At 41.7% G+C, this 12,279-nt stretch overlaps 2 protein-coding genes across 4 annotated transcripts; both read right to left on the reverse strand.

Moving 5' to 3' along the window:
• Window positions 1–4,758: 4,758 nt before the first annotated feature.
• Window positions 4,759–8,706, reverse strand: bub3 (BUB3 mitotic checkpoint protein). Of its 2 annotated transcripts, XM_068583396.1 has the most exons (8): window positions 8,555–8,706; window positions 7,402–7,596; window positions 7,251–7,320; window positions 6,962–7,113; window positions 6,544–6,702; window positions 6,211–6,388; window positions 5,771–5,987; window positions 4,759–5,072 (listed from the first exon to the last, which is right to left on the reverse strand). In XM_068583396.1, the coding sequence occupies exons 2-8, from the start codon at window positions 7,594–7,596 to the stop codon at window positions 5,063–5,065; spliced, it is 981 nt and encodes a 326-aa protein (XP_068439497.1). In that variant the 5' UTR covers window positions 8,555–8,706; the 3' UTR covers window positions 4,759–5,062. The 2 variants fall into 2 exon arrangements, with proteins under 2 accessions (XP_068439497.1, XP_068439498.1); XM_068583397.1 differs by lacking the exon at window positions 4,759–5,072 and having other exon boundaries at window positions 5,767–5,987.
• A 1,679-nt stretch (window positions 8,707–10,385) lies between these two features.
• hmx3b (H6 family homeobox 3b) lies at window positions 10,386–11,874 on the reverse strand. 2 transcript variants are annotated; one of them, XM_068583736.1, is made up of 2 exons: window positions 11,359–11,874; window positions 10,386–11,055 (listed from the first exon to the last, which is right to left on the reverse strand). In XM_068583736.1, the coding sequence occupies exons 1-2, from the start codon at window positions 11,636–11,638 to the stop codon at window positions 10,466–10,468; spliced, it is 870 nt and encodes a 289-aa protein (XP_068439837.1). In that variant the 5' UTR covers window positions 11,639–11,874; the 3' UTR covers window positions 10,386–10,465. The 2 variants fall into 2 exon arrangements, with proteins under 2 accessions (XP_068439837.1, XP_068439836.1); XM_068583735.1 differs by having other exon boundaries at window positions 10,386–11,058.
• Between the last annotated feature and the right edge of the window lie 405 nt (window positions 11,875–12,279).

Consider the following 12,279-nt stretch of genomic DNA (forward strand, 5'->3'; position numbering starts at 1 on the left):
TTCAAAAGCAATTTTAGATATGTTTTATGAATGTAGTAATTAAAGCTGGTGGTACAGCCAGTTTATTTTTGGCATCATTGTTTCCAGCCTTTCAGCTAATGAATGTGGTTTGAGAGAAAACTAGGGGTTTTTGTGCCTCCCATTAGCTGTTTTCTGGCTTTAGAAGATCTGGCTAATGACAGGAGTCACAGGTCAGAGGTCATTTCAGAGAGGGCCTTCCTTTTCCACGAATGCAGACGAGTGTGCACGTCCCTTTAGATCCCGAAAGGCTGATTCAAAGACAGAATATCCCGCGGGAAAAGTTACAGCCTATATATTTACTATAGTTCTTAAACAAAAACTGATCCTACGTAAACTATGTAATATCACACAAAAGCAGAGCGCTAATAGCAGAAAGTTCAACTTCAGTTTAACATCGGTGTCACTTAAGACCCATGAGATCCCCACGGCTTACAACTGCGAACACAATAGACTTTGTGTCAATGTTCCTGCGTACTGAAAAACTTCCCTGAGATCAGTGTCTTGAACCTCAACTTTAAACCAGAGAAGAAAATAAAGACAAAGCAGAGGCCGCATATGTTTTGTTATGATGGAGGAATGTGAGAAAGAAATACAAGAAACAAACATAAATCAACACTGTAACGGAAGTGACCCATATTGATCTGTGCTGTGGAAAGGAGGTCAGACCCTTGTGCTAATATGCTCGCAACTACATGACTTGGAGCTGTACGTCTCCATCGGCACACGGTATGCACGGGTTTGTCCATCTCAGTTTTGTCCTTAGCGACACTGGCACTTAATTGGCTGATAATAGTTGGCTGGAAATGGTATTCTTCAGGGGATTTGGCCATTAACATGGAGTAAAGCATGTTGAAATGGATACAAAGAGTCAGTTAAGTCTCGCCCGCAGTCCCTCAGAGGCTCACAGGGAACCTGAGCCTCAAAGATGTGGTGCATTAGTTCTGCTAAGCTAACCGTGAATGCTAATTGCAGGAAGGACAAACTGTAACCCTCGCCCTGTGGCCATGAACCCATTAAACAGCACAGAGGGCTTCATAGACATGGAGAGTGTACAAAGAGGCCGGTCTGAAAAGGCCTGCAATCTGATTTCACTTTAAGTGGGGATAACAAGTTTTGCAAAGCCCCCCCATGGGATCTGCCCTCACCCGATTTTATTTTTTTTGACAGTATAAAGAAAACTGTCACTCCGAGGTTGACCGTAAATCATCGATACAATGCAACGAGTTCTGTGTTTTCAAGTGGAATATGTCGTGTGACCCATCAGCGTGCCATCAGATCTCACAGAGCCCGGCAGGTGGTTCTTACAGGATGTGGATCAGTGAAGTTTAAACACTTGTGGTTTCACGCCTGGAGGACATTAACAACCCAGTTACGGTTAAACACCCTGTAATGGGAACGATATCCTTCCTCAATAGGATCCATCTAGCATTGTCTCACCGTGAAGGCAACACCGTGAACATTTAATTTAGAACAAAACATAATTTAATCAATTAGTATACCTAAAATATCTCACTTGTTTGGGGCCGGGCGGTTTCCTCTTCGAGTAAAAAGCCATAAACAAGAGCTCACTGAGTATTTTCACCTTTAATCTCTGCAGCTCTGGTGCCCCCTGGCCATACATTTTCAGACCTGACCCCGATGCACCGGCGGCCCCGGCCTTCTTTATACAGACATTCATCAGTTTGACAGGTGGCATGGAAGCTGATTTGAATGCTTCACTTTCTTCCCCACGAAAGCATCAACTCCCCCCACAACACCTTTTGAAGTGAGTGTTTACCGTAATGTCTGGACCAACACTTTCATAATCTATATGTGGCTCAGAAGAAGGTCAGCCAGTCTGTTGGAAAAGAACAAAAAACAAGTCTACTTTGATATTATCTGGTTCTTTTTGGTCAAAACCTGTTGTCTAAATGCAGTCCCTTACACTCACGCTGACATTCAACAGTGTTAAATGCAATCAGGTTTCTTAGTCTTACAAGCCAGGCTCTCAAACACTAATGCCAACCATTTCTTTATCAGATGATTAATCTGCAGCACAAAGCCTAGGAGCCAAAAAGGAACCTCAAGCCCAAAATCTGTGACCCTCCTGTCACGCCCAGTGAGTTTTGATTTACTATCACCCAGCTCCCAGGTGGGAGTCCCCTCCACCAGTCAGCCCGGTGCTGCCCGCCTGCCCGGCCTGTGCAGAGATGGATGACTACCAGTGTGAACCCTGGCAGTGGTTTACATGGCCTTGAGCTTTACCATCTAATTAGGCTCTAATGTAACTACAATGCTCTCCAGGAGATGTTGTCTTGCCCACCAAAGCTCTTTAAAAGCCTCCTGGAGGCAAGTGGAGCTCCCAGTGAGGTGCTGCTGCTGCTGCTGCAGGCCACAGGCACGTCCAAGTGAAAAGCTCAGGTTGTCTTCCCCAGCTGGGACGGACTGGAAACAGGAAGACAAACATATACAGGATAAGACCGCGCTCTTCATTCGGTTTGTGTGCAAACTGCAGTTCATTTCACAGGCTTCCGCCTTCCGCCAACTGCTGACTTTAACTTCATATTTAACGGACAGACATACGAGTGGTTTTAATCTTCTTATCTAACTCTCAGCAAGGAAGCGCTTTAAAAGAAATAAGTAAGACATACTGAACTGTCTACTGAACGGGGACTTCCTGTTGGATTTGAGAGTCAGCTAAAAAGACAAAGCAAGATATTTTTATGGCCATTTGAGATCATAGATTGCCTAAAAATCTGTACATAATTAGAGGGAAGACATGATAGTTGCCAAGGAAAATGATTGTCTGACGCTATTTAAGTTACACAACATAGAATGGATGTATACAGCCGTACTAATCCTTTTAATTCTTGTCATACTATACTGGAGTAGAGGTTTTTTTTTTTACTGAAGGCAAATGACTGAAGGCAAATGACACTAAGTCTAAGGTTTAAAGCCTCATCCCCGCTCCCAACGTGGTTAGAAAGCCTTGCAATAAAACAATGAGTTCCTGGGGTTGTTAATACAGTCAGTGTTATACAATGAATAAATGCTATTTTATGGTTATACAAAAAAAGAAATCTTAAAATAGTTTGATCTTCATTACTGAGGAGGAATAATCTGCATTATTGCATTGTGTCACTCTCTTGAAACAGAAGGCAAAACCATATATAAAGAATGCCGTCAACATTTTTCTGATGCATCATGTGATTTCCCCATTTCCTACACATGGAGAACGATATCATGAGCTTGATACAATATCAGAAACCGGTCCCGACAGAGATATGGTGTCTGGTTGAAGGTCATCTTTGCCCTCTTGAGTGAACATAAGAGCCTTTTGTGGTTGGGTTAAATGCACATGACAGGCTGTTGGAGCACAATCACCCATTTTAATTGTCATGTAACGGTTTCATGTAGAGCCAAACTGTCTGCAACACTTCAGCGGTCTGAAACCAGAGCCTTGCCACAACCACAGATGTGGTTAACTGGGGCTTTGCTGAAGGAACAAAAAAGGAAAAACAGAAAACCTCGGGAGAGATCTGTGGAGACAGACTTGGAGGAAGATGCTGATAATGTAAGACGCATCTGCTGCAATTAGTCAAGTTACAGGTCTTAATTAATCATTTAAGATACTGATCAAAAGAGAATTTCTTGTTGGTTCTTTGCGAACTGTGCAACAGTTGGAACATAACATATAAAGTGCTTCAATGCACCTGACAAATTGTCCGCTAAATTGTTTTTTCCTACAAACAATAGACTAGAAAACCTAAATAGTTGTAATGCATCTATCAAAGAATTCAATTTCCAATTTAGCGGAAGCCAAAGATGATAGGAAACAAGGTAATTCGCTGTGGCCCCAACAACAAACCCCCCGGGCCGTTCTCCGCCTGCTCCACGGGTTGTTATTATGACCCAAAATGAATGCCATTTCATATTAAGCTGCAGTCATAATCTAACGTCAAAGATGGACTCATTATCGACATTCATGAGAATTAGTTACATCATTTAACCAATCCAGACTAATCATTTCCAGGATACCACAGAAGCAGATAGAGCCATTAGAAAAAATTGGAGCTCTTAAATAGAATAATTGACATCTATATCTTCTCTGCTGCTTCGGCTGAAGGGCTTCAGAAATTGCATTAGTTGCAATTGAAAATCTGAACTGAGGGAAAAAGACACCACTTAGACTTTTGCAGGGCACGGCTCTGCGTTTACGGTTCCCATTCATATAATGCTGAATACTGCATTAAAAAAGGTCTGTGTCGCATCCGACTCTGTCACCAGTGTAACAACTTACAAAAGCAGCAGCAGATGAAGTCAGAGATATAGATGAAAAAGGTATAAGCTCACTGGGGGGAAAAAAAACCTCTGCTATCACCCTTTATCTTCTACAATAAAACAATTTGTAGGATGTTTTATGCATGACTCTCTGTATACATTTAGCAATGAGTTCAAAATAATCCCATTGCACAGTTAAGCCCTCAGTCTGCCAGACGCAACCAGGTCAACCAGTTTAGTCATTTTCTCCCAATAATAAAGCAGGATCTGGTTTAGGCCGCAGACCTCCGATGTCTATCAATACAGGTCACTGTCTGGGGGCAAGTGGAGCCCTCGGCAAGACGAGTGGGATCATCGCTTTCCCTCAACACATCATCAAGGAAATCGGCCTCTTCGGCCCGACACATTCTTAGCATTTCCTGGGTTTTCTTTAACAGGTTTTACACATGTGACAAAACTTCACGTCGTTAGTGAAACTTCAAAGATAAAAAAGTTTTATTAAGAGTGACAAAGTTTCAAACTCAATTGGGTGATACAACTTTGGATGACTCAAAAAAAGAAAGAAAAAAAAAATCAGAAAGTACAGAAAAATAGCAAAAGGTTAAAATTGTACAGAACAAACATGAAACAATGAAATATTTAACAAGAAAAAAGGTTTTCAGAAATATTACTTACAAAACATTAGTTTTGGAATGGGTGGCAAACAATTTGGTAATGGTACACTGCCAGCACACAACCCAAATGTGAAAAAGGCTTCATACGCAGAGGGAACCAGGTGGACTTAGGTTGACCTGTAAACCAAAAACAGGAGAAAATGGATTCAATCAACTCCGGAGCGACCACTGACTGAACCAATGCACGATGAGACACAATTCACTGAATATCGTTGCACTATTGTGTCACTTAGTCCGAGCTACACACACAAAGATCTGCTAACAAAAACATGTTTTTATAACTTTATTCATTTAATACAAAGTTGCTATTGTATGACATTTGTACGAATATGAAAACAAAATACAAAAATTCTACTTCATAAAACATTTTTAAAATCTCAGTCAACAATCACAATTCCCCCTGAGCTAAAAACCATTTAACCGAACGATGTGTTACAATTTAAATCCAATATGTACACAATATACTGAAAACAAACATATTATAGGAATTTACTCATAGTTCCTGGACAAACATTGATTTAGTTTCACAAAAGATATTTATTACAGGGCTATTGGAGTGAATTGCATTACACTGTACAGCAGCTGTCTGCTCCCTGGGTGTATATTCACGACAGCACAGACACACAAACCGATGGGAGGATTTTCACGTTTGCATCTGTCTATCTTTCAACCGTCGGATATTGAAAAGTGGACCGACAGAGATAGCGATCAGCAAAGGCTGCAGCTGGACGTGCTGCTTGTGAATGCAGCTGCATACATGATTCGGTGAGTGGCAAACTGCCGTACCGAGGACACAAGGGGTGAAGAAGACTCACTTGGGTTTCGTCTCAGCGTCTGTGACTTGGCGGATGAAGATGGCATCCTCTGGGTGGCTGATGTCGCCCTTCTCGTGCATGTAGGAGGCGGCGATTGCGAGCATGGTGCCGTCGTTGTTGAAGGCCAGTGAGGCGATGCTGGTCGGGTACCTGTGGAACTGACACAGGCGCTTCTTGTTGAAGGGGTCCCAGATGTTCACAAAGCCGTCCGAGCCACCTGGAAGAAGGAGACACTCAAGGTCAACCTCAAAAGACTTTGGCTGTGTTACTGCTGAGATATGGATCTGTAATAACAGTGTGTTCCTTGCGCAACCTTCACAATGCGAGGCTAAAAGTCAAGTGAAAATGTATGACACTATAAAAACTAATTACGGCAACGAACTAAGTGCAATATGAAACTAATCAATGTATTTTATCAAGCGCTAACTAGGCAGTCTTACCTGTGGCAAAGGTGTTATGAATACTGTGAAATGAGATGGCGTTGACAGGGTAAACATGCTCAATTCCTTCCTCCTTCAGCCTGTGGCATTTGAAGGCATACTTCTTCTTCTGAAACTCCTGGCTTGGGTCCAGGTACTCCACGGCTACACGGCCCTCGATTGAACTCAAGACGTAGCCCTGGAGCCAAGTCAGAAAAATATAAAATTACCATTCAAGTTCTTTTCATTAACACAGGAATCTGCAACTGTGATAGAATGCTCTGTCTGTCCTTCAGTTGAATGGTGCACACTTAAAATTGATACAAAATGGGTAGATTTTAAGTAAGAGTATACCTGTTTGTTGGGGAAGGCTCTAATGCAGCGGGTTTGATACTTGAGACTGGACTCTCGTCTTTGCTGTACGTAGCCCATGTTTCTCAAATCCCACACCAGTACTCGTCTTCCAGCTGTGCCAACAATCAGCCTATCTCCAGCCACAGAGAGGGTATACACCTTTCACAAAGATGACACCAGATGAGACACAACACTAACACTTGTCGCTAATGTAATATACAATAATTTGACAGTCAACCAACACAATCACATCTTAATTTTCTTACACGTCTAGGCAAAAAACCTAATTTAATCATATAATCTTCTTAAAAAGAGTGCATATTTAATAGCTACCGCTTTGTGCTTCAATGAAAGATGTGTTGGAAAAATATATTTGAATTTGTCGTACTGTATTGTGCTACTATACTGTGTGTCTTACCTTTTCAGGCTGAGTAAAGGTGCCAGCATTGCAGGGCGTCCTTGGGTCCCACAGCCGAACGGATCTGTCCCAGCTACCCGTTACCATAACATTAACCTCTGGGCAGTATTCCACACAACGAATGGGGGCATCATGCGTTCCGACTATAGTATCTGTTTCAGGATAATATTGAAGAGCAGCATAAATGAACACATACAGTAAATACACGGCATACTTCTCAAGATCTGCAAACGGTTTAGGAGATAGTAACTGAAACCTTTTATTAGTCCTCAACAGGTCTGTGACATACCTTGGTCTGTGTTCAAATCATGCGTTTTTAATTGTGCATCCAAACCTCCGCTCCAAGAATGTGTTGGGTCCTGCAAGTTAAAGAGGAATGTTATCTGTGTGTAGCCTGAATATAAGGAACCTAAACAAATAATTTAGAAAACCGGACCTACATAAAAAGCACAGTCAAGAACTGGAGCAGAGTGCTGGTACTTCATACGCATGGTGTTGGCTCCGACATCAAAGAGACGGACAGTGCCATCCCAGGAGGAAACCAGCAGGAACTGGGCTGCGCTGGGGCTGAACTTGACGGCAGAGATGCTGTCCTCTGGTCCCTGGTTTAGCTTGTACTCATTCGAGCCTGTCATCTGGAAAGAGGAAATGTATCATATCATAAGTTTGAAATTTAGACTAAATAATGCCCAAATGTGACTGTAATGAGACCGAATACCTGCAGAAATGACTAATTGCAACATCAAACTTACTTCATTGTAGAAAAAAGCAATATACAGGGGTGGACACTACAATCAAATTCACAACACAAACAGGACCTTCAAAAATGTCCATTAAGTTTGATCATCTCTCTGTGGATGACATACAAACTTATTTCCATATTATGCTTCAGAATACAAATGATTGTTACACATGCACCACACTGAATCCCCCAGATGTAGTTTTGTATCCATAACTAGAGGAACTGCTGCTGCCACTGTCAAAACAAATGGGTACGTTAGTTATACAGTACAGGATCCTTGACTGCTAAATGTAACTACACAGTCAATGACTTTACCATTCATAATGTTAGATTAATCCATAACATAAAGCTTGTGAAATACAAAGTTGTATTTGAGCCAACAGAAGGCAAAAGGCAGTCATGTTATGTCTTGGTCACGTTGCCTTCACAAGGTAAAACACATGCGTTACACAGTTTGATCTATTGATCTCAAAAACAACGTAGATTTTCCAGAGTAATGTAAAGCAATTGGCACGCTAGTGGATCAATGGCTCCCCAGCTTGTTGTTAGCTTAGCTCAATGGCAGTGGTTGCGGATATAACTTAGCTAACTAGCCCCATCGAGCACGTAGCTTGCTAACATAACATAATATGCTCAAAAACACATTTTTCTGGTGCAAGAGCTGGTGGAAAGGCGACTTTTGTTTGGGTGTTCTCGATAGCATTTGTTCTCGTTTCACACTGACAAAACGACTCCAGGAATCAGACGTAGCCGGGAGCCCCATGTCGCTACCATTGCTGTCTGCTAATGCGGCTAACTGTGACGGTTAGCGTCACCACGAGTCCTGGTGTTCGCCGTTTCACTCTACTTACCGTATCAGTTGTGTGTCCTTCCCACACGGCTGTTTCTTTTCTTTAACGAGCCAAATTATTAGGCCTTAATATCCAATAAAATATATAACGTGGAAATGCTACAATGCAATGTGGCTGCAGGAAGCTAAATTCTGGACAAGCGTTGGCGTAGTCCCGGTGGATGCTGATTGGTTGAGACAAATCTTCAAATTCCCGCCTGCGATATGATTGGTTGATGTAACTACGTGCTGTTACGTCCGTTGTCACATGTCACAGGACTGCTCTGTGCTCTCTCTCTCTCTCTCTCTCTCTCTCTCTCTCTCTCTCTCTCTCTCTCTCTCTCTCTCTCTCTCTCTCTCTCTGTCTCTCTCTCTCTCTCTCTCTCTTTCTCTCTGAGCAGTAGGCCTGATTGTGTCTTTCATTTAAGATTGATACAATGCATAACAAAATATAACCGCTATGCTGCATCATTTTTACCATATGTATATATTATTAAACTATGCTGAGTCAAATTCATTTTGTGCAACGTACTTGGCCAATAAATGATTATGATTTTGATGTTAAAATACAAGCCAGTATAACGTGTCCATTGAAGCCAATTACAAATGTATAATCAACTGAAGTGGAGTTAGTTATCAGCGTGCCCATGGCGTATTATATGCTGTGTGAGCTGTTTGCATTTCTTATATTATTTGTGTTGTTGTTTTAAGGAGAAATAGGTCCAGTGTACTTATATAATAACGGTAAAATAACTCAGCCTTCCTAACATCAATATCATAAACATTTGTAAAAATTGAAAGACTGACTCTTGGACTATTTAATCCCCTTTGCCTCATAGTTGAAAAAAATGCATAGCTCTATAATAAGAGATTAAACTGTAGTAGTAGTAGTAATAATAGTTTCTTAAATGATGTTTAAAATAAGGCATTGCTCAACATTTTTCAAATCGTCAGATAAAATGATAGCCTTCATGTGTTAGGCAATCTGTTAAAATGTTCGTATTTTATTTTGGAGACCCCGGTCATCTCTGCAGACACTCCATGTGCCCTTATGCCACGTTTAAGAATAAAGATTCAGGGGAAGAGATCACTCCATCCTCACAAATGTTTAAAAAAACTAAAAATTTTAGCACATGACTTAATTAAATGATTCATTTTCAATGTACATCACAAATATATTAAGGATGTAAATACATTTCTTTTGGGAACAGATTTTTTTACTGAGTGTAAGACAATATAATAGACATCATTTCAATAACAATATCAGAGAAAAATAACACACAAAAACATAAGCTATTTTTTGGCTCTTTGCATGGCTTTCAAATTACCGCAAAACACTGCGTCACAAAAACAATTGCCTATCACCTGCAGTTTTTCGGGAGTTTTCTGAAGGATCACATGATTGTCTGCACTATTACAAAGATAAACAGGATTTTGGTTATAGGTGACAAAGGCTGGCAGCCTAATGTGAAGCCAGCGTTATTGCACAATATGGGAAAAATATAAAAATAATAGATTCCACATTTTCCTACAAACACTGACACAAATCTCTGTAAAATACACATGGACAGTCAACCCTGTTAAAAACAGTTTTTTTTCAAATTGAATACAATAAATTATGTTCACCCACTTTTGAGCCTGTAACAGTTCCACCAATAATAATAATAATAATAATTTCTGTAACACCAACTGTAATTGCAATATGGACTTGATCGATGACGCTCCAGCAGAAAAAAAATGATGATTACATAGGAGATAATAATAATAATAATAATAATAATAATAATAATAATAATAATAATAATAATAATAATAATAATATTAGCATGACCTAACATTATGTCCGTTGAATCTACAAAATATACAAAATTGTATTTTTTCCAATGAAGGTCACTCTCATTTAAAAACATATGTACAGATGCCGCAGCCAGCGTTAAACGGGCCTCAGCAGTGCGGGGTGGGAATAGTACATGTGGTGGGGGAACGCCAGGAGGGACTGGCTGCCCGGTGAGTTTGCAGCGGGGCCCCCGGCCGTTTCTGTGGCCCCGTTCTCGTGGTAAAGTATGGGAACCCGCACAATCCTCTGCGCCGCCGCGTGGCTCAGGTTGGCCGCCTCCAGCTCTGCGGCCAGCTGCCTTTTCCACTTATTCCTCCGATTCTGAAACCAGATTTTCACCTGCGTCTCCGTCAAGTGGAGCGACGCGGCCAGGCCGGCCCTCTCCGAGCTGCTCAGGTAGCGCTTGATGTCGAAGGTGGACTCCAGCTGGAAGACCTGACTTCTGGAAAACACCGTGCGCGTCTTCTTCTTCCGACAGGGCTTCCTGTCGGAGTCCAGCTCGCCCGTTTTCCTCCTCCAGTCTTCCTCCTGGTCTACTTCTTTCTTCGGTTCTTCCGAGTCACTGTCATCCAGCGCGATATCATCGTCGGCGCTTTCCTCTTTGGCATCATGGTCACTTTTTTGGAGATCCGGGGAGCGCCTGTCCGGGGCTGGCGATGCTTCCCTCAGGTTGGCCTTCTCAGACCCTGCTAAGAAAAGAAAAATATGTTTGAATATGACTGGCTATGCCATTAAAAGTGTGATCTTCAGGGGCACAACCTTTTGATTCAAGACATATATTTAACAGTGTAATATGCATTTGATCTTTTGTTGAAATATGGCTATTTAGTGACATGATTCCCGCTAATTCGCGTATGGCCTTATTTCAAATCTCACATTATGGTATCCCATCTTCATATGACCTCATTTCTATACTTTTTTTTTTTTTTTAGATTTCCCCAAACCCAAACACCACATGTCCTACATTCAGCAGGGTTCATTAAATGTACCTCCAGTCCTCAGATGCGTCCCGAGCGTATATGGGTACCACCAGGTGGACGCTCTCTCCAAATACTGCGCAGATAGTCCTATTCTCTGTGTTGGCAACTCAAATCGAGGGAAAGACAAGTCACCGAGCCGAGAGAAGAAGCTGCCTTCAAACACTCCTTTGGACGAGCCGAGGAAGCTTTTCGGCTTCGTGGGTTTGTCTTCAATGTTCAGCAGGTTCTTGATGGAGAACGGCGAGTCTTTTGCAGGTTGGCGAGTCTCTTGCGCATCAGAGTCTGCCATCACCGTTCACTGTCCGATGTGGATCACCATCAAAACTTATATATAGGGCGAATAAAAACAACACCTGAAAAAAAATAGATGGTCGTTTTTTGTTGTTAAAACTAAGTAAAGATGAGAGAAACAGCTCCTGAGGATGATCAGAGTGAGAGCTCAGAGATCACTGCGTCAAACTTGCGCTGGATTGCAATGATGAAATAAAAAAATACCATCCGAGTTGAAACGCGCTCGCTCCCTGCTATTGGGCAGGTACAATAGCAAATGGGATTTGAGATGAAACCGCGAGGGGTTGTGACGAGAATAGACTCCGGAGAGAAATAGGCCGGGCAAGCGTTTTTGGCTTCGGGCTCAACAGTGCGTACCCACTTATCATCCAATTAGATTAAAGAGGAACGTCTCCGGGTTTTGGGGGCGTGCACGAGCCGCAATCATCTGTCAGTAAATTGAATAAACGGTCCAGAGATTATCACACCTCTAAAATGAGCTGTAAAAGGAGCGTGGCCTTGGCACAAATATTACGCAAATCACGCAAATTTCACGCACTATTGTAAACCACCAAAAACATTTTTAAAAATAACAAAAAACGGAGATTTTGACTTTAAAAACAGTGTTATATTTATTTCTCAAAGCACACTAAAGACAGA

Source organism: Clinocottus analis, unplaced genomic scaffold (genome assembly GCF_023055335.1).
Source record: "Clinocottus analis isolate CAN_PGR_092001 unplaced genomic scaffold, fCliAna1.0.p SCAF_19, whole genome shotgun sequence".
NCBI lineage: Eukaryota > Metazoa > Chordata > Actinopteri > Perciformes > Cottidae > Clinocottus > Clinocottus analis.